The 22,364-nt window shown below is 48.5% G+C and overlaps 1 protein-coding gene across 1 annotated transcript; it reads right to left on the reverse strand.

Moving 5' to 3' along the window:
- Nucleotides 1-261: 261 nt before the first annotated feature.
- PIGS (phosphatidylinositol glycan anchor biosynthesis class S) lies at nt 262-20,381 on the reverse strand. The gene is made up of 12 exons (XM_055001413.1): nt 20,335-20,381; nt 18,388-18,527; nt 17,986-18,097; nt 17,439-17,528; nt 16,176-16,261; nt 12,153-12,363; nt 10,333-10,475; nt 10,117-10,231; nt 9,390-9,535; nt 7,981-8,081; nt 3,442-3,652; nt 262-1,129 (listed from the first exon to the last, which is right to left on the reverse strand). The coding sequence occupies exons 1-12, from the start codon at nt 20,375-20,377 to the stop codon at nt 854-856; spliced, it is 1,674 nt and encodes a 557-aa protein (XP_054857388.1). The 5' UTR covers nt 20,378-20,381; the 3' UTR covers nt 262-853.
- Between the last annotated feature and the right edge of the window lie 1,983 nt (nt 20,382-22,364).

Genomic DNA, 22,364 nt, shown 5'->3' on the forward strand with positions numbered 1-22,364 from the left:
CTCAACCGCGTTTCTCTCGGGCTAAGCCAAGCGAGCCCCCGGGGAGCCCCTGCTCGGCTTCAACTAGCTGGTGGAGCAGCGAACGCCAGCAAGGCTAACCTGCCCCCTCACCCGTCCCTGAATCTGCCTTGGAGGTTAATTTAGTAGAAGGTGCGTCCTTCCTCTTCTGTGCACCCAGAGGCGCATCTTCCATAGACACACATCAACCCCCTTCTCTCCCAACACCAAGACTGCAGAGTCGGCAGGACCAGCCTCGGAGACAGAGGGATCTTTATTATACGTTGTTATAGAAGAGGCAGCTCCCCACCCCGCCCCATACACACACCAGGCCCCCAGCCTCTGCCCAAGCAGGCAGGATTAGACCAACAGTCCACTTTGCCCAGAGCCAGCCGGTTCCCCCAGGAGTTGGGGTGGGGCAGGCAAGGAAATGCACTAGCCCCTCCCCCAAGGGAAGCACCTCTGCACCCTGCCCCTTATGACTCTGGGGGGGAGCTTGGGAAGGATCCCCCCCCTTCCTCCCCTTGCAAACCCTGTGGGGGGCAGCTGCAAGTGACCAGTGTCAGCAAAGCCCACTTTGGACCTGCCGTGCTAAACGGATCGACTGACAGCCCACTTTGGAGAAGGCCTACTCTGTGCCACCCCCCTCCAGAGAAGACTGGGCTCCAGTTTCTCCTTAAGAAGGTACTTCCTGAGGAAGCTGGCAAAACCTTTGAGGTTATGCCAAGCTAAACTTTCTGGAGCCCCACAGCTCTCTATTGTTGGACAGAATACTGCCCCCCGCCCCCCAGCCTCTGCACTCGGCATCCCTGGAACTCCCGCCCTCACAGTCACACCCCAGTCTCAAGGAGGGCGATCAGTCCATTTTGGTGGAATCTTTCTTGCTCTGTCGGGCTTCTCGCAGGATCTTCACCAAAGACAGCAAGATGGGAACAGCCATGGGGAGGAAGAGGGGGATGTAGATGGCGAACTTCTGGTCGTCGGGGAAATAAAGGAGATGGAGGAGCGATGGGTCGAAGAAGGCCCGTTCGGAGGACATGACAGCCTCCTTGCTGGCCTGGAAGGCAGACTCCAGGTGGCCCAGGCCCAAGTCCAGCAGCGCCTTCTGGGCTGACTCCACAGCATGGAACACCTGGGCAGAAGAGAAGAGATGCAACCCGGGTGAGAGAGAAGAGAAGCCAAGTGCCTTCTGATCCTGCCAGCAGAGGGACAGAGGGCTCTCTCTTCCGCCCTATCTTGACACATTCTGTGAGGTCAGCGAGACTGAAAGGGGATGGCTGAGCCAAGGTCACCTGACCAGCATTATCGCTGAGTGAAGCTTTGAACCCGCGTCCTCCCACTGATGGTTTCCTTCGGTCAGGATTCTGGCCTGTTCCTTGTGCAAAACAACACTCTTTGTTCCTTGTGCAAAACAACACTCTTTGTCACCATCTGTTTACTGTTTTCTGAAAAATAATTATTGGAAGTCTAGGCTGTTCGCCCAGATTTTGCAAGGTTTTAAAAAAATATTTATATAATATTCCAGGTTTCTAAAAAGAAATCTGTGCAAGTCTTCTTCCTAAATCCACATTGCCATGTTATTAGTATCTTGCATTGCTAAAATTCCAAAACATCTAGAACACTGGAGGGTTTTAGGGGAGGTAGGTAGTCCTAACCGGACGAGAAATACCCTCCCCTTCCCTGCTGACCATCCAGACTCTGCCCCCCCTTCCATTTTCTTCTGCCACATTAGGGCCCGATGGACTTCAAAAGTCCCTTTCTCTGCAGCTGCTGTGTGAATGGGTGGAAAGTGAATCAGATCTGGATAACCCCGAACAGACTCATCAACATTTGTAACTCATAGTTTGGCCCCCCGTTTGGTGCCTAAAGCTTCTAACATGGCTTCTAAGTAACACCTCTTCCCCTTGACATCCTGCAAAGCCTGCCTACTCCTGCCAGAACTGAAGCCCATTTGGAAGCTGATCTTTTGCAACAGAAGAGCAAGACGCTTGCTTCTTTCCAAGTCCAAGACACAAGGAGAAAAGGCCAAGTTTTTCGTGAAGCTGCACTTCTGAGCTACAAGATCACAGATACGCTGGAGATAGAGAGGCCCAGGAAGGTCCTTTTGCTACCAGCAGATTCCTGCCTTGCTCTTTTGTTTCCCTTAGCAGGACCAACATCCATCTGAGGTCTCCCAAGGTGAAAAGACTGCCCCTTGGAGCCAGCTGACTCCCCTGCATTTGCCTCCTCATCAGCCCCTACTATTTCCATATGCCCTTTTCACATAAGGGTCTCAGAGGCCTGACTTAAATGGCCTCTTTGGGGCCACCCTGCAAGAGGGCTGTTTCTCCCACCACCACCACCACAGAGGGGGTTGCAGAAGAGAATATATTCTCAAGGCAGGGCCTGTAAACCTCCCCACCCCCAGATCTGCTAGCCCCCACTACCTCCCTCCTTTTAGATCAGCAAACTACAAGCCACTATTGTATGTGGTTAAGTAGTTTTGAATTTGCAAGACCATCATATTAAATTAACCCAAACGGGAAATCTAATCAGAAAAGAAAGTATCGCAGAAAAGTGGCAATCAAACTAAGAGGAGAGCTTCCAAGAGCAAAAACCCCTTTGAAACCATCTCCCAGTCGGGTCCCAAGAGGGCTAGACTCTCATGCATGTCAGTTTAGGATCTGCCCAATAGTAAACCAATGTCAAATGAGAGAATCCCTAAAATGCCCAGCCTCAGGTCTGCCTTCTGCAAACTGGAAATTCCTGTGATTAGATGTTCAGTTTTCCTTTAAAGCAAAAATGATGCTGAGGGTGGGAAAACAGGATTCTCCCCCTAAGTTTCCTATACAGAATTAAGAATCAAGTGGACAGACTTGGTTAACATGCCCCCCCCCATGGATGAGGTATGCAAATAAGCAGCAGGTGGTGGGTTAGTTATCAAGTATGCAAAGATCATGTACATTCTGACTAAAGGAAGGTTGGCAACTAATTGAATCCCCCTGGTTCCTAGGACTCCAGAAGTCTGCTTCCAAAAAAGTCCCATTGTCACTAATGGGTGCCTGTAGCTCAGTCTGGATTGATGAGTCCAGGGAGTCAAAAAGCAAATCCAAAAATAGCTTTTCCTTAAAGGGGGTGATGCGGCAATCAAGGCGGAAAAAGCCTCAGGCTTATAAAGGACACAATGTGACATGTGCAAGATCAGACAGAGAGACAGAAAAGCCCCCCAGCAGAAGGAAGCAGATGAGCATCAAGCAGGGAAGGTTCAGTGATGAAAAATAGCCCAGGTGATCTCGTAGTTGAGAACGGACAAAAGAGTGGCGGGGGGGGGGGCCAAGCAAGAGAGAACGTCGTTGGAAAAGCAGCAGAGAAAGCACACCAGCACAGAAGAAGCAAAACAGAATCCCAAACCCTGCAAACAGATCCTGGCACACACTTTCCTGCCTCCCTCCACCCGCCCCTCACCTGCGATGCCACATCCTCCTGGATCACAATGTTGCTAATCTTCTCCAGCAGCTGAGCCAGGGAGGTCAGGGTAGTCGCCACAGTGGCTACATTCTCAACGGTGCGGGCCCACAAGAGGCGATCCAGCTCCCAGGCAGAGAGGCCCTCGTTTCCAAAACTTTCCAGCAGGGCGTCCTCCGGAAGTGGCACCGGCAAAATCCCAAAGAGCAACCTGAGGAGAGGAGATGGGCAAGCAAGAGGACCGCTTGGCATTGGAGCTGTGAAGTACGTGACTGGCAGAAGACACTGTGGTTTAGGGCTAGACGTGGGTGTAATACTCTGCGCATGAATGGGGAATTCTCTTTTCTTGGACCAAGGTGGAATATGTAAGCTTTAGAGTTGCACAGAACTTTATTTATAAAAATGTACATGTTGCCTCGCCGGAAATCTGCTTGAGGCAGCTCACAAACTAAAAACGACAGAACCATAAAGTCATAACAACAAATATAAAAATTATCAATAAAAAAACAGGCCAAGAGCCCAGCTGAGGCCTAAAAACTACATTCATCAGCCTAAAAACAGCCCTCAGGCTAGAAGCAGGCCATACAAACAACCACTAAAAAGGATGGGGGAAACTTTTAGTTAAAAGCCTAGGTAAAGAGAAATGTTTTGGCCTGATGCCTAAAAGGGAATTGAAGTAGGTGCCAAGACAGTCTCATGAGGGGAGGCCTTCCGAGGTTCCACACTGAAAAAGCCCAATGTTTGGTTGCCACTCGCCTCATCTCATAGGCGGGGGCACGGTGAGGAAGGGTTGGGAAGAAGATTTTAACTGGCAGGCTGGAAGGTAAGAACATAAGAACATAGGAAGAGCCCGGCTGGATCAAACCAGCAGCTGATCTAGACCAGCACCCTGTCTTACACAATGGCCAACCAGTTACTCTGCGGGGGAGGTCAGTAACAGGGCATGGAGGTCAAGGCCTCCCCCTGAAGCTGCCTCCTGGCGCGGATATTCAGAGGTTCACTGCCTCTGAATGTGGAGGTTCTCTTTCATCACTGTGGCTAGTAGCCACTGGTAGACCTCTCCTCCATGAATCTGTCTAATCCTCCTCTAAAGCTGTCTGTGCCTGCGGCCATCACGACATCCTCTGGCAGCGAACTGATGTATTTCCTTTTGTCCATCCTGAATCTACTGTTCATCAGCTTCACTGGAGTTCTCGTATTTTGGAAGAGGGAGAAAAAGTTCTCTTTGTCCATTCTCTCCACCCCATGCATAATTTTATAAACATGTCCCCCTTAGTCATCTCATTCCTAAGCTTAAAAGTCCCAAACTCTTCAGCCGTTCTTTCTTTCTTTATTATTTATTTATTTGATTTTTAGCCCGCCCTCCCCACAAGCAGGCTCAGGGTGGGTCACAATCATAAATAAGATACAATAAGTAAAACCAATAAAATAACATCTCATGGATATCCACATTCCAAATGGGACACCTCTTCATATGGAAGGTGCTGCATCTCCTAATTGTCTTGGTTGCCCTCTTCTCTACTTTTTCCACCAGCCCCAAGCCATTTCCCGGGCCTTGAAAATAACGACATAGGGAAAATGCAAAGGGAACAGAATCTCTGGCAGAAAGATAGACCAGGTCGTGTTGTTGAATGGCTGCTATCGCAGATGAAGATGACCTGGGACTGGGGGAGTGGACCTGCTGCTATTAGAAGAACCCTGCTAGATCACACCTGTGGCGCATTTAGTCCAGCATCTTGTTTTCCTCTGTTGGTCAACTAGATGCCTCTAAGGTGTCAGTGTGATGTGGTGGCAAAAAAGGCAAACTCAGTCTTGGGTTGTATCAAAAGGGCCATTGCATCGAAATCACAGGAGGTCATAGTCCCTTTCTATACTGCCTTGGTCAGGCTGCACCTGGAGTAGTGTGTGCAGTTCTGGAGGCCTCACTTCAAAAAGGATGTGGACAAAATCGTGAGCATGCAGAAGAGAGCAATGAGGATGATCAGGGGTCTGGAGACTGAGCCCTATGAAGAAAGGCTGAGGGCCTTGGGAATGTTTAGTTTGGAGAAGAGGAGATTGAAGGGGGACATGATTGCTCTCTTTAAATATCTGAAAGGCTGTCATTTGGAGGAGGGCAAGGAGCTGTTCCAGTTGGCAGCAGAGGATAGGACTTGAAGCAACAGGCTTAAATTTCATGCAGAAAGGTACCGGCTGGATATTAGGAAAAACTTTTTCACAGTCATAGTAGTTCAAAGGGGGAATCAGCTGCCTAGGGAGGTGGTGAGCTCCCCTTCACTGGCAGTTTTCAAGAAGAGGCTGGATGAATATTTGTCAGGGATGCTTTAGGCTCATCTTGCATTGGGCAGGGGGTTGGACTAGATGGTCTGTATGGCCCCCTCGAACTCTGTGATTCTGTGAAGGTGCTTGCAAGTAGACATATGACAGCAATGGAAAGATTCAGGGAAAAAAGCCGCCCTCTTCTCCCCACCCCAAGGACTCCCCACCCAGTTTTTCCAAAGGAAAAAATGAGGGCAATTTAGGACGTACAGAAAAAAACTCTTACAAAGTATTTTCTCTTTGTAATAAATGCTCTTCGAGACTTGCTTTTACTCATTCAAAATGTGTATCATGAAAATTTTATGTTAGATAATCTAATTCCTGAATATGCTGTAGACATAAATATATTCTTGAAGATGCGTTGTACGAATAATTTCAGCAGTAATTAATATGGTATAATGTATTTAATGATAATTCATTATTAATATTCAGTATTTTCACTGCTATAAAGTTTTTACTCAGATCTAAACGTGCTGCTAGTTCTGCTGTGACTACATGAGACTGCTTCTGTCCACATAATACTCTTTCTTTTCTTTACAACAAAATTTGTGGTCTCTATTTTCACTGTCTTTCCCCCCCACCCCTAACTCTCAGGTAGAAAAAACTAAAATGCTGCTTGGTTGTAGCAGAGAAGTTTGCCACTCTCTCATGTATTGGGACATATTTGCAGTTTTGTGTGTAGAAATCTACCCAACATTTAAATTCCATAAATGTGATACCATTTTATATGCTATAAAACTTGCATTTTATGTTATTAAAACAGAAAAATATGTGTAGGTTTGATACAAAAGTAAGTACTGCCTACATTTCAATTTCCTCCAAATGTTTCTTTTTTTCCCAGAAAAAACACAGGAATTTTTTTCCCCCCTATGACTTTCAAATTTCTGGAACCTACACCCAAAAACAGGAATACAGAGGTCAAAGCCTCCTCCTGTTATTGACTCCCAGTAACTGGAATGTGGAGGTAGACTGTCTCTGAATATGGAGGTTCCATTTGGTCATAATGGTTTGGCAGCCTTTGGTGTACTTCTCCTCATGTATACATTTGTCTCACCATCTTTTGAAGGCATCCATGTTACCAGCCATCACTATATCTTGTGGTAATGAGTTCCACAAGTTAATTACAGTGGTTAAGTGGTTTGGCTGCGAATCAGAACTCTTCTGGTTCAAATCCCACTACTACCCTGAGCTGAGGAGGTGGCCTTGGGTAAGTCACTTCTCTCAGCCCCAGCTCTCCAGCTGTATTGGGGGGATAATAATAACACTAATTTGTTCACTGCTCTGGGTGAGGCACTAGCCTGTCTAGAAGAGAGGTATATAAGTGCAGTTATTATTTTAAAAAAAGGTAAAAGTAGTCCCCTGTGCAAGCACTGAGTCATTACTGACCCATGGGGGGACATCGCATCATGACGTTTTCTTGGCAGACTTTTTCTTATGGGTGGTTTGCCATTGCCTTCCCCAGTCATCAATACTCTAACCCCAGGAAACTGGGACTCATTTTACCGACCTTGGAAGGATGGAAGGTTGAGTCAACCTTGAGCCAGCTACCTGAACCCGGCTTCCGCCAGGATCAAACTCAGTTCGTGAGCAGAGCTTGGGCTGCAGTACTGCAGCTTACCACTGTGCGCCACGGGGCTCTTTTATTAGTGTTATTGTTAATCGAATGATCAAAAACACAATCAACAATAAGCAGAGGTCACATATTATTGATTGGCCTTGTTAAGCTGATACACCGGAGACCTAAGTATCAACTAGATATCGGCGTAATATGTATTGTTGTTGTTGTTGTTGTTATGTGATGAAGTACTTTAATGGTAGAGGGAACCCCAGTTATTCATAGCAGTCACTTGGCAAAGAGCACTGATCACAGTCAGAATGCACATTTTACTCCTGGCCTCTATAGCCGGAGTTCCAAAAAATATTTTGGAGCCAGGAATTTATTTATTTAGAATTTATTCCTGGCCCATTTGGGGGGCAGGAATGTATTTATTTGCATCTGATGAAGAGAACTGTGATTCTCAAAATCTTATGTTACAATAAAGTTGGTTAGTCTTAAAGGTGCTACTGGACTCTTTTTGATTTATTTAGAAAATGTATATGCTGAACCTTCAGAGAACCTGAAACACCAGAATACACCCCTCCCCATAGAAATGCTGCCTAGCCCCCCACCTCCAGCAAACAACACCAGCCGCAGCTACCAAGACCCAGCCACAAAGCACTTACCGTAGCTGGGCCAGAAACACTTCCATCACCCGAACCATGTCCACATCCACCCGCCTTGGGAAGGAAGTCTCATTGGCTGCCTCAGGCTCAACATTGTACACCTAGCAAGACAGAGAGGCAGCGAGGCAATATCTCAGTGCCAAGCAGTCATGTTTGCAGGTCAAGACACTGCTAAGAGGAGTCACTGCTCCCAAGGAAACTGGGGACATGCCAAGTCTTTTGAGCAGCTGGAAGAAGTTTTTCATCTTGGCTGCCCTACCAGAAAGAGTGGTGAACATTTCACAAGGTCCAGGATCTCTACCATCAGTCACAATGGTCCCCACGACTCTCAGCCAGCCGGGCAGAGGCAAAGACGTGCCACACTCTGGGTGCAAAGCAGACTGCCACTGCAGCATACAGCAAGGCCAGCAGCAGGTGGCCCCGCAAGCAGCTGTCTGTTCTGCGATGGCATTGCCAACTCTCTTCTTCTAGCAGGGCTTCTGTACAGATCATCATGTGACAGATGAAGCCATAGCTAAGGTTGGGGGACACATCAGCGGGGAAATCTCTGCCTGTTACCCTGGTGTCCATCATGCTGCTTCCAAAAGCCCAGCTAGAACAAGAGAGTCAGCAACCCCATTCACACCGCATGCTTTGAGAATGGCTTTCTTGGCCATTCGCGGCCACACCCGGGTCTCTGTGTGTCAATGGAGTCTTGAAGAAGGCATGCCTCCTCTTCTTCCTTGTTATTCACCTACACTGCTTTTGGCTCCATGGGGTAGGGGCTTGGGGGGAGGATTTCCCCACCATCTACAAGTCTCTAGGTACTGATAGGTAACAAGCAACAGTACACAGCAAAGGAAAATGGCCAACCAAACTAAGAGGGAGGGGGACCTGAGGCGGATACCTGTTGCCCAAAGCCACGATAGCTGCACACTGTCTTAGGCATCTTTGTGTCCAGCCCTGGACAGGGACTGAATGGGAGGCCTTGACTGTGCAGAATCTCTGTTCCTCCATCAGTGATCCTTTGCTAACAAGCCACGTGGTAAAAGCCACGTGCTGTTGCCGGTCAGATCCTTGGAACAGCAGGCTATGCCTCACAGAGGCTGCATTTCCCTCTGCCTGTGCAGAGGGTGGCACCTTCATATCCCACCCTACTGGCACTCTGCCTCTCTACTGGGCTACTGGATATATCAACCCTATTGCTTGCTGGTGCAGTTTCCAGTTGTGCCGGTTTGAGTGGTTCCTTTTTATCGCGAAAACCTTGTGGAACATGAACCCTTCTCAAGGGGAAAAGCTCCAATGGATTGTTCTTTGCTGCCAACAGAGCAGAGGATGCCAGCTAGTTATGCCGGTATAAACTGTGGCACACCACAAGGGTCCCCGATCGGTGTGTGGGAGGAGCTTCCAGTAGCCCCAGCCCGCCTTACCATAATCCCACCCCAGCGTGGGCTGTGGAAAGCATTGGTCGACACAGCAGCACCGTCCTTGTCCTGGATATAGAGCGGTGAGTGCAAACGCTCCGGCACATACAGCAGGAAGTTGAGCACGGGGAAAAGTGAGGCAGCGCTGGAACCTTGCACAAAGACAGAGAGGGATACACCCTGTCAGCAGACCTGAGAGACCTGAGCTGGTCCAAATGCAGGTCAGAGACAGGAAAGGAGACCTGCTGGCTGCCCCAACACGGCCGAAGGCCAATGTGGCAGAGATCCCAGGCCGACCTGCCAGTGACTTTTCTGCACATGGCTATGGGCCATTGATGGGCTGCCAGCGCTGCCTAGGAAAGAACCGCAGCTCAGAGGCAAAGTATGTGTGGAAGGGCCCAGCATCAGAGCTTGGCATCTCCAGGGAAAGGGAGGCTACTCAAGGGGGGGGGGGCTAGAACTTCAGCACTTGTGCTGCGGCTCACTGTGGCAGTAGCCATAAGTCTATGACTCAACACATGCTTTGCAGACCGAGGTACTTTCCCAACACCAGAAACAGTGACCAGGCAGACCCTGGGCACAGACAAAGCGCACTTGCCAATTCATTCCGAGTACCTTCCGTTGAGACAATTTGGTTCAGCCAGTGAGTTACTACTCTAGGGCAAGAAAAGCAGAGGCTTCTATGACTCAAAGTCCAGCTGATGAAGAGATGAGATTGTCAAGAGGGGCTTACCCAGCCTGGCTTCCACAGGGTTAATGACATGGGGCAGGCTGTGTGCACCGAGTATGTAGCTGGAGGAAGATGCATCAAAACGGGGTGTGACCCCCAGTGCTGCATAGTACAGGATCTGGGGAAAGGGAAAGAAAAAAACAGCACATTTTATAGACGACAAATTTCCCTGCTGACCCCTCCCAGGGACCCACACAACCTCCTACACTTAATACTCACTTGCGAGTCTACGGAGATCTCTGCTACCGATCTCAGCTTGTTCAGGAGGGGCTCCACGTAGCGACGGATGGCTCCCTCAATGTCCCAGTGGACATCATGGGTTTTGGGATCAGGATTCAGCAAGCTGAAGGTGATCTCGTACCCTGCATGAGAAGGCAGGAGCAGCTCGTTTCTCTTGTCCCTGCTGAAGACACGGCCCCTTGATCACACCGCCAGCCCCCTCCGATGTCCCAGCAGCTGATCACTGGCTTGGCATGCAGAACTCAACAGGTTCTGTTCCCAAGCTCTCCAGAAGCAAAATGGGTAGAGAACACAGATGAAACTGTTGAGCGCTGCAGCCAGGCAGGACAGGCAACTCTGAGCTAAAGGGCAGCCCAGGCCAGCACTTATTTGCTTACTTTATGTAGCGTCCACTTCACTCACTGACGTTCAAGGCAGATTACACAATGTAAGTCAGTGAGACTTCCAATAAACCATGCAAAAGGATTTTCATAGCATGAAATTGGAAAACAAGCAGAAAAGCCTAAGCAATAAAACATGACACTTTATGTGATGAAGAAATTACCTAGCAGGAGCATACATACAGCAATAGACAGTGCACAGTATTATAGTCTATATACTATATGTACTATCTATACACATACTACACACATATCTATTTATATTGGTTCTATATTACATTGTAGTATATATAGTAGTAGCTTCTTCAGGTGCTTCCAGCCTTGTTGACCAGGACGTATTCCATGCATACACTTCTTAATTTGGAAACATTTCATATTTTGCTTGCATTTTTGAAAGTGCTACTCAAATGCTGAATGTGAAATTTCAAAGGAAGGTCTTTGGAAGATCTATGGGCATCTCTTAAGGACTGATTTGGGTAGTGGCACGTCCACTATCAGAGAGATGCGCAAAATCAGGGATGATCTGCTTGCGCATCATCCATTCCCATTGCTTCGGTTGCATTTGCCATGGTTTCTGATTCTATTTATATGCTATCAAGAGGAAAATAATTTTGAAAAAAAGCATTAAGTTTAATTGGAGTAACTCTGCATGTTGAAAGAGAAACTGGAGCAAAGATAAAGCCCGTGTTTGTGTGCGTGCGTGTGTGTTAATTTCATATGAGGATGAAATAAAACTAAAGTGAGGGTTGTATCCAGACTAAACATTTTTCCATCAGTGGAATGGAATTGTTCTGCCTCTCCTCTCCCACTACCTCTCACTGATTTGTACAAAATAGTCCTCTTGAGGGGATAAGGGTCAACCTGAGGAACAGCACGAGGGGAGTGGAGTGGGAACAGGTAACTGGTAGACAACGCTAATTCAGCCTGGATCCAATCTTGTGGAATATTCACATTGAATAGATCCAGAGGAGTTAGCTGTGTTAGTCTGTAGTTGCAAAATAGTAAAGAATCCAGTAGCCCCTTTAAGACTAACCAACTTCTTTGTAGCATAAGCTTTCAAGAACCACAGCTCTCTTCATCAGATCTGACGAAGAGAGCTGTGGTTCTTGAAAGCTTATGCTACAAAGAAGTTGGTTAGTCGTAAAGGTGCTACTGGACTCTTTACTATTTCACATTGAATAAACAGCTTCTGAAATTCAATCGCCTCCAGGCTTAAATACCGATGAACGGATGCTGCTTTATTTGACTGTTCCACCAGGAGAATGTTGAAAAGCGAATCTGGGCCATGGCCAAGAAGGAAGCTGGAAAGAAAGCCCCAAACCTGCAAGGACCACCCGTCTTCAATCTCAAGGTTGTGAGCCTGGCGATTCTGCAATACAAGGTCTGCTCCTTCTCCTGAGAAGCCATCTCAAGCCCTACCTAAGCTGGATTTGAAGGGCCGCTTCCACTCAGTTCCCAGATGGAGGATAGGGATGCGGTCAGAGAGGGCCCCGGTGATGGACTCAGCCGAGAAGGACATGACCCGGGTCACCTGCTGTATTTTTGTCCTCACGACTGCTAGCACATCGGCTGTGCCTCCTGGGGCTCGAATTATGGCACTGCGGTGCTTGCCGATGTACATGGTAGCTACCTGCGAAAAGAAAGATGATCAGGTACGCCACAGTTTTGCAATCGGCCCAAGTCATGTGTGCTAATTGACAAGAGAGCACCTGCAAGCCTTCCAACATTTATTTTTCAAATGCGCATCCGAGTGAGCGCATGAGACACAAAGGCATGCAAGAAGTAAGTCACATATGCAGGGGGCAGCTTTGCCCTAACATCTAGAGGCAACCAAATCCCAAGCGTCATTGGGACCACTTGCAAATCACGTGCCAGACATAATCCTCGCATTCGCAACTCTCCCTGGTTCAAGGACGGATTGCAGCGTGCTTTCTCCTAAAATGGTCAGAGCTCCTCTCAGCAGAACAGTTTTAAAAATCCCAAGGGGAGCAAAGAGCCATCCTCCCCCAAACGGCTCACGTGCAGGGCCTGAAGGTAGCAGCCCTCCCTTGCTGGCTGCATATTGCCTCTAAACATGGAGGCTCCATTTAGCTATCACCATTTAGCTATCTGGATATTTAAATTGAATTAAGTAGAAATTAATGTAAATAGGGGATAGGATTCAGGAGATTTAAAAGTGGGAGATATATTGATGAATTGGTGACAGAACTGAGTATTGAATTATGACTGAATTGATTATTGCCCCGGAATATATTGACAAATTGGTGACAGATTGATTATTGAATCACGACTGAATTGAGTATTGCCCCCAGAATTGAGAATGGCTGACTATACCAAAGGTTAGTTTACACTGTGGTCTTAGAGAATCTCTAGATAGATTCTCCTGAAAATAAATACTATAGGAAAATAAATAAAAATGAACCTCTGACACAAATGGGAATTTTATGGAAGTAAATGGTGGCATCAGAACTGGGAATTAGAATTGGAAGGGTTGGGGCGGGGTGTTTTGAGTCAATTTGTATGAAATTAAATTCATTTGAATATGGAAATTGATGTTATTTCTGCCCATTATATGGAGCAGAATATAATATATGGAGCAGAACATAATTCCTTGCCTGTCATCATATAGAACATAGTGGATCAGTGCCAGTCCTATTTCCTGCTGCTGGTGGGACGCTGTCGTAAGATGGAGGTGGATGTAGGGAGGGCGGCCAGGAAGGAGCCAAGGATCCCAGTCCTCTGGGGACGTGAGAGATATAGCGGTGGGATACGGTGTAAGTTGAGAAGGTCATGAAGATATGGAGAAGCTCGGATTTCTTTCTAACCTACGTCCATCTCAAGACATGTAGGTGTTAGAGCTAGGAAATTGAACCCCTCTTCAACACTGATGTTGTGCAATGCCAGGCCCATAAACAATAAGATCAAAACCTTGCAAGATACTTTTACAGCAGCTAATATGGACCGGGTATGCGTGACCGAGACCTGAGTGAAAGGGAAGGTGAAACAGTTGCTTTGGGAGAACTGACCCCCCCGCAAGGGTACTCGGTCCACCATCAGTCCCAAACAGGAGGTCAAGGGAGAGGGGTGGCAGTTCTTACGCAAAAGGCTTTCTCCTTCAGGCTGCTCCCCATCCCTGAGATCACCTGCATTGATTGTGTGGGACTAGTGTGGAGTACCGAGGAAAGTTTGGCTATCTGTCTGGTGTACCGACCACCCAGTGCACCAGCAGATACCCTGTTGTGCCTGCTCAAAGTGGGGCGTGGTGGGCTTTGGAGCACCCCAGGCTGATTGTGCTGGGGGATTTCAATGTCCATGCTGACAACGATGCCTCTGTCCAGGCTGCGGACCTGGTTTCGGCCGTGGCAGCACTAGGACTTTCCCAATTTATATCGGGCCCCACACATAAAGCAGGGCACACACTGGATGTGGTTCTGGATATGATAGAGCCGGTGCCATGGTCAGACCACTTGGTCCTGAAAGCTTGGTTGGATAGGCCACCCCCACCTGCCCCCTGCAAGGGCGCTGAACAAATTTATGCTCGCCTGCAGAGACTTATAGATCCAATTGGTTTCCAGAATGCTCTGCGGGAACCAATGCTCCATGGCGGTTCGTTGGATGAGCTGGTGGAGGATGGCAAGTCCGGCTCCCCGTCGCCCTCTTCGCCCCCACGAGCTTCCTGGACCCGTGTCCGTTGTGGCTGGTGAAAGTCAGTGTCGATGGGCTGTGGGATTCCTTGGAGGTTATTATCAACTTGTCCTTGGGCTCCAGGGTTTTCCCCAGGGCATTAAAAGAGGCAGTGGTGAGGCCCCTCTTTAAAAAGCCATCACTGGATCCCGCCAACCCGGTCAGTTACCGCCTGGTTTCAAACCTCCTGTTTCTGGGCAAGGTGATTGAGCGGGTGGTGGAGAGACAGCTGCAGAGTTTCCTGAAGGATACTTCGGCCATGGATCCCTTCCAGTCGGGGTTTTGCCTGGGACCTGGGATGGAGATACTGCTAGTTGCCCTCACAGACGATCTTTGCAGACACCTAAATCGAGGTGGATGGGCACTGCTGATACTATTAGAACTTTTGGCAGCATTCGATACGGTTGATTACGATCTTTTGACCCACCGCCTTGCCGATGTGGGGATACAGGGGACGGCACTACAGTGGCTTGTCTCTTTACACCACGGTTGGGGACAGAGGGTGGTGCTGGGGGAGGAACTGTCATCCCACCGACCGCTGGTTTGTGGTGTGCCGCAGGGGACAGTACTCTCCCCATTATTGTTTAACATCTATATGCGCCCCCTTGCTGAGTTGGTGAGAAGTTTCAGACTTGGGTGTCACAGGTATGCTGATGACACCCAATTATATCTGCTGATGGACAGACGACCTGGTAACTGCGGCTCAGGTTGCAGCAGTTGCCAGGTCTTCTTTTTTCCATCTCCAACAGACCAGGCAGTTTGCCCTCTATCTTTCGACCCGTGACTTAACTACAGTGATCAATGCAATGGTCAGCTCTAGGTTAGACTACTGTAACATGCACAGGGCTCCCCTTGGGTCTGATTCAGCAGTTACAGCTGATCCAAAATGCAGCGGCACATGTCATCACCAGAGTGCCTAGTAGAGCACATATAACACCAGTATTGCGCCAGCTGCATTGGTTACCTGTGGAGTACTGAATCAGATTCAAGGTTTTGGTATTAACCTATAAAGCCCTATGTGGACTGGGACCTGTGTAACTTCGGGACCGCCTCTCCCCATATGTGCCCCAGAGGACGCTTCAATCCAGACAAAAAGAGCTATTAATGGTCCCTGGCCCCAGGGAGGCCCGCCTAGCATCAACCAGAGCCAGGGCCTTCTCGGTCCTGGCTTCAACCTGGCTCCAACCTGGTGGAACACTGTGTCTAATGAGACCAGGGCTTTGCAGGATTTGTTATCCTTCCACCAGGCCTGTAAGACAGAGCTGTTCTGCCAGGTGTACGGTTGATGCTGGGTAGGGCCCCCACCAGCCTAATTTGAATAGAACGGGGCCCTCCCTATCAGAGCATTCACCTCAAAGAAACTTCTTTTAAAGTATCTTTTAGAGATGATTGCGTGTTAGACTGAGTCAAACTAGTTTGTGCTCCGTTTTAAATATTTATATTGTATTTATAGTGGTTTTAAATTGCGGAATGTAATTTTTAAAGTTTTATAAATGTAATCCGCCCTGCGCCTGATGGTGCAGGGAGGGCAGAATAGAAATTGTAGACAGACAGACAGGCAGGCAGACAGGCAGGCAGACAGACAGACAGACGATAGAGCGAGCGAGCTTAGGCAACAGCTGTGAATAGAAAAGCACATTGTTTTCTTTTTCAAGAGGCCCCACACAGGGCCCCTTTCAGGCCACACCTAATGACTCATGTGGCTGAGTACAGAGTGTACTTCTCACTGTTAGAGGCTGGGGAGAGGGGGAAGCATACCTGTGGCAGAAGATGAGAGCCAGGTGGTATCACAAAGATAGTAAGTGAGCCTGCTGGGGCCTCTTGCGCTGGCAGCACCACATCATCTGTGCATGGGAAGGAAAGAAGGAAGGAAGCCCAAAGTCTCAATAGGAATGCCTATCTAGCTTTAGGGGGCCCTAATATAAGAACATCCCTCCCATGTTCAGGATGCCTTCAGCGCGCACACACACATCTGACGAAGAGAGCTGTGGCTCTTGAAAGCTTATACTACTATAAAGTTGGTTAGTCTTAAAGGTGCTACTGGACTCTTTCTATTTTGCTACTACAGACCAACACGGCTAACTCCTCTGGATCTCTCTCTCTCTCTCTCTCTCTCTCACACACACACACACACACACACACACAGTTTTTACATAGGGCCTGGTCCCCCAGCTACCCAAGAGGGTCTTCCTTCCCTGTGAACCAGAAACACTCTTACACTACCCCCCCCCCAAACTGGTATCAAGTGCAGCAAGGGAAGCACAGTCGTTACAGTAGTGCCAATCTCTTGCTTCTAACAGCAGCTGGGAACAGGGAAGGGGGCTGTGCCCCAAGTGAGAAGAAAAGGCAGAATGATGCAGCCTGGACCACCTGGGATCTAGCCCTGTATGCTCTCTCTGACACTGGCCAGCTGGATGCTTCTGAAAGGTCAAGCCGTGCATGAACAGTCTCAGAAGCTGTCTGGCTAGTAAATCTGTTATGCATTTTCTGGCAGGTTTTTTTTAAATTGCTGAGCATACAAATTGTTTTTTTAGCTACCATTCTTTGCAGTCTTGAATCCTTCATGGGAGAAAGGAGGGCAAAAATGTCTTTACTGAATAAACAAAATAACTGAAAGTGTGAGCTGTGCCCTCAATTCAACATTCAGAATAATAATAACAACAACATTTGATTTATATACCGCCCTTCAGGATGACTTAACACCCACTCAGAGTGGCTTACAAAGTATGTCATTATTATCCCCACAACAAAACACCCTGTGAGGTGGGTGGGGCTGAGAGAGCTCTGAGAGAGCTGTGATCGAACCAAGGTCACCCAGCTGACTTCAAGTGGAGGAGTGAGGATTCAAACCCAGTTCTCCAGATTAGAGTCCTGCGCTCTTAACCACTACACCAAACTGGAAGTCCATATCATGCTTCTAATCATGGAGCAATATTATCTATGTGTCTAGTGAGGCCTAACTGCCTGTTGAACCCTCCCACTCCCTCACCCCACCTGCCATATGCCTGGCAGAGCTCTTACCTTGCCCAGAGACCTGGGATAGGGCCTGTTCTTCCTGGGGCGTGGCACGGCGATAAGATATCTGATAGTGGGCTGTCACGCTGGTCTTGGCTGGAATGGCGGGGGGGGGGGGACACAGGAATGAGCAGTAGGTGAGATGGTCTTCCATTGAACCCTAAGCCACCTCTAGCAATATCCCACCCACCCCCATCCAATTCATGTGCCACAGGCAACATCTCAATGGATTGGGAATAAGTAGGAACTTCTCTTGCCCCTCAAAAGGATGAAAAGGCCAATTAACAAGCCCCCTTTCTCCAAAATGGACACACAAGAGCAGCCTAGGTACACACAGAGCTGCTCATCCCTGGATGACAGCAACATAGGCTGCAACTTGCAAGTGTGAATCAGGCCCTCTGAGATCACACATGATAGAGAAGACTTCCGTCTTGCCTCAAACATGCCTTGGAACCAGGGTCAGTTCTCACTTTGACAACTCTACACAGGCATCAAGTGCACAGTAACCACCAGTATCGTAAGAAGGCATGGAGCTGCCTGCTCCGCCACTTACGGTTTAAGGGGGTCTCTGCCTCCTGACTCTCTCTAAAGGGGAGCTTCCTCTCCTGGTCCCCTGGCAGAGTCCCTTTGGCAAACACAACCGAGATTGGCACAGTCAGCTGGAACTAAATCATAATTCACAAAGTTAGTGGCACCAGGCCCTGCCCCGCCCACTCATCTAACCGCACACATATACCGCCCCCCCACACACACACCATGGGCACACACAGTCCTTGGCAGAAGCACCACCGCAAGGCTGTTTCTGCCACAAGCACTGAACAGCTGGTATCTCAGGCTGCCCACATGTCCTTCCCACCACCACTTCCATAGAGGCTGGCACCCAGCAGGGTCTCCCGAGCAAGGGGTGGGGCTTTGCTGTGGCCCTCAAGGAGAAGAGGCAAAAGCTTGCTCTAACCTCTAGGGTGTCCAAGTTGGCGATCTCGGAGTAAGGCAGTGAAGCCCGGTCAGTGGCTGTCGTTTTCCACCAGAGGGGCAGCCCCACCACAACAGCGATGGTGGCAAAGGAGAGCGCAGCGTATTTCCCTCTTGCCTTCTCTAGACAAAGGAAAGAAGGAACGTGAGGCTGTCAGAGCATCACATGTTCTGAAGCAATTCCTTCACAAATAGAGGCATCCAACACCAGAAGGGCCTAGCTAGAGTAGACCTTCTCAGCCAACAGCTCTCCCGCCACCATTATTTGATCCCAACATCTAATTCAGTGATAGACTGCTTCTGGAGGCTTCATGACTTCCAATTCCTGTGAAAGTGTATATTATATATTACTTGCATACTGCGTGTGAAGAATAGCTTCCTTTCCCCAGCCTGAATCAATCCATTTCACCTAGTGACTTTGGAGTTCTACTGTATCGCGTCAGATGTTTAATCAAAGCCCATAATAAAATATACAAAATTGTGCAGAATTTAAAAATAAACTATCCATTGACTAACTTATGGCATCTCAGCCATAGCCTGGACAGCCAGCAGCATTAAGTTGACATTTAATTTTTTCTGCTACTGAACCCACACCAATCAACGTGACCTTCCTGGGGAGGAGGACAGAGATGGGCTAGCTTCGAGCTGCCTTCCAACACAAGTATCAGGCCAGGAAATTGTGACATTTGGGGAATTTCAGATGCATAAGGGGCCAAGTTTATGGATCCTGAAGAGGCCTAAAAGGCTGTCTCCAAACTGAATGAGTGAGCAAGCAAGAGTGCGGCAAATGACATTCAATGTGAAAAAGTGTAAGGCCCGACACATTTTGGCAGAGATCCAGACTTCACATATATGCTGATGGGTGCTGATGGTCACTGACCAGGAAACAGATCTTGGGATTATGTTTGGCAGCTGGATGAAAATGTCAACTCAATGTGCAGCAGCAATGAAAAAGGTAAACTTAATGCTGAGGATTATTAGGAAAGGGACTGGGGAGGGGGGAAACAGATAACATTGTAATGCTTTTGTAAAGATACGGGGTAGCCTCATTTGGAAAACCAAGCCCAGTTCTGGTTCCCCTATTTCAAAAAGGATATTGTGGCAGCAGAAGAGAGTCACCAAAGTGACCAATAGTCCGGCGCACATTCCCTACTAAGAAAGGGGCTTGGGTTTTTTGGGATAAGGGGGAAAAAAACTGGGGGAGAGCAGAGGGCTGGATCTTAGAAGATTTTAAATGGAGATTGATCAAATACATGAAGAAGAGGCCCACTAAGGGCTATTAGCTGTAATGGCTAAATGAAACCGCTATGTTCAGAGGCAACCTGCCTCTGGTGTTGGGTTGCTGGGTCCAACAGTGGGGAGGGCTTTTGGCCTCTGCGTTGCAGATTGTAGGTTCCACGAAGGCACCTTATCAGGTGGAGCCACTAGATGGAACCACCATGGCCTGAGCCAGCAGGGCAATTCTTATGCTGCCATTGCGGTATAGATGTGTCAGAATCCCAGAGTAACTGGGAGACCCAGGTTTGAATCCTTGCTCCCCCGTGTTAGCTTGCTGGGGGCCTTTGGGCCAGTCACACACTCTCAGCCTAGCCTACCTCACAGGGTTGTTGTAAGATGCAGAAAACAATGTCTTTGGGTTCCCTTTGGGAGAAAAAGTTGGCTATAAATAAAAATAATAATAAAATAAAATAAATATATAAAGGCAGTTCAACAGCTGGGCTCCTGAAAACAAACTGCTCCGCACAGACTCCAGCGCCAATTCGGATTAAACTAAAAATCGTATTCAGTTTGAAATACATGAATCCCAACCGAATTCACTCTAAGACAGGCACCGGGACGCCTGAGTCCTTGCACTGGTGTGGAGAGGCTCAGACTTCAGGGGTTCCCTCCCTGCTCCCCAGACCCAGGACCGGGCTCAGTCCACTCGCACCTGCCGCATCCACCGCTCCTGTCACACCGGCGGAAGCCGCCATCTTTCGCCCTGGAAATAAGAATATTCCAAGGGTGGAGCCTCAAACAACCTCGAACATCTGAGTCGAGCCAATCAAACGCCACAGAGCTGAGCGGCAGCGACAAAGTCCAATCATGCCCCTAGTCAGCGGCTGCGAGAGTGGTGCTCGGCTTAGCCAATGAGCAGTTGTCCGAGTGACAGAGAAATCACCCAATTAATTTTCACCTATATGTGACAAGCCTTCCTGTGCTCTAGCCAAAGAGAGCTGGGCGGGCACTGGTCCCCCTAGAGGCGAGCAGGTGCAGCGCAGGCACTCGAAGGTTTGCGCGTGCGCAGTGGAACACGGCAGAGAGCCTGAACCTCCCATGGATCCCGCCCGCAGGTGCCAAGGCTTCAAGATTGGGGTTCCCGGTGGGACCTGCCATTCTCCTAGAATTATGGTTTTAACTTCAGACTACAGAGATCGCGTCCCCCTGGAGAAAGTGGCATCTGCAGAGGTCTACGATGGGGAAAGCTGTATCTGTTGTCTGTCTGTCAGGCAGCTTCCTCTGGGTTGCTTCCAGATATTTCTGCATAACATGTTATTCAGCAGCAGCTCCAAGGAGGAGCAGATAGGAAACCTCCACCAACTGGTCCCTCTCTTGAGTTATCACCATTTATTTATTTAGAATATTGCTATGCCCCCCCCGTCCAGAGAATAAGGTTGCCAGTATCCAGGTGGGGGCTGGAGATCTCCCGGAATTACAACTGATCGACAGACATCAATTCCCCTGGAGAAAATGGCAGATTTGGTGAGGGGACTCTATGGCATTACACTCTGCTGAGGGCTCTTCCCTCCCCAAACCCTGCCCTCTCCAGGCATCACCCCCAAATCTCCAGGTATTTCCCAAGCATGAGTTGGCAACCCTAGAACCTGCCTGAGGAGACTTACAAAACAAAACATCATAAAAACATAAAGCGTCCCAACATTCAAAAACCCAGCCAGAGCACAAAACAATATAAAAACATTGTGCAGCTTAAAGTGGGTCTTAATTATTTATCAGGCTAAAAACAGACCATAAAACAATGATTTAAAAATTAGTCCCTTTATTAAAAACCTCGATAAAAATAACCTTTTAACTTGGTGCCTAAAAAAAGTAGTGAGGCAAGGATGTTCCACTGGTGAGGTACCACCACTGAAAAGCCCTGTTTCTGGGCTCCATCCACCTCACTTGGGAAGGCAGAGGTGAAATTGACAGAGCCCTGGGGGAGGCAAAGATGAAATTAACAAACCTTCTGAGGAGCGATCTCTGCCAGCTGTGTCTTTTTAAACTACCCTGGTGCAGAGGTCTTTTTAAACTACTCTTCCCAGCTAACATCGCGCCTCCCTACTCTTGAGCGTCCCCATGTGAGATGTCTCATGTCCAGAGAGACTGAGGAAGATATTGACTTGCAGAGTGGGCAATATGGGAGAAGGTGGTCCAAGTAGCCTGGCCCTGAGCCATTTAGGGCCTTAAAGGTAAGAGCCAGCACTCTGAATTGTGCCCAGGAAGAGATGGGCAACCAATCGAGTCCACACCTGACAGTAGCCTGGCTGCTGCATTTTACACTAGCTGAAGTTTTCAAAGGCAGCCCTGCATAGAGTGCATTACAGTAATCCAATCTGGATGCTATCAGGCACCCTGGGAAGAGGGAGCCATTGGCTTCTCTGCCCCCAGCAGTGCCCATGGCTTTATCCAGTCGTGCATTAGCAAGAGACTGAACGGGAATGTCCCTTTCCTTCCCCTACTTGGCTGTGACTGGTGAGCCAACAAATGCCAGTTTGTTCCCATGTCGTGGGAGGCCAGCAGGGCAGGAGGGGTGGCTAACAGTCTCCTGAGACCTTCAACAGCAGCTTCTGGCACTCCACTGAGTGGGGATGGAGGCAAAATGAAACAGGATCCATGGCGTGAGCAGGAGTTAGGCTAATGGTCTTCATGCCAATAACCCCAGCTAGCTACTGTGCTGTACCATCTCCGGCATCTGTACAT

The sequence above is a fragment of the Eublepharis macularius genome, chromosome 17 (genome assembly GCF_028583425.1).
Source record: "Eublepharis macularius isolate TG4126 chromosome 17, MPM_Emac_v1.0, whole genome shotgun sequence".
NCBI lineage: Eukaryota > Metazoa > Chordata > Lepidosauria > Squamata > Eublepharidae > Eublepharis > Eublepharis macularius.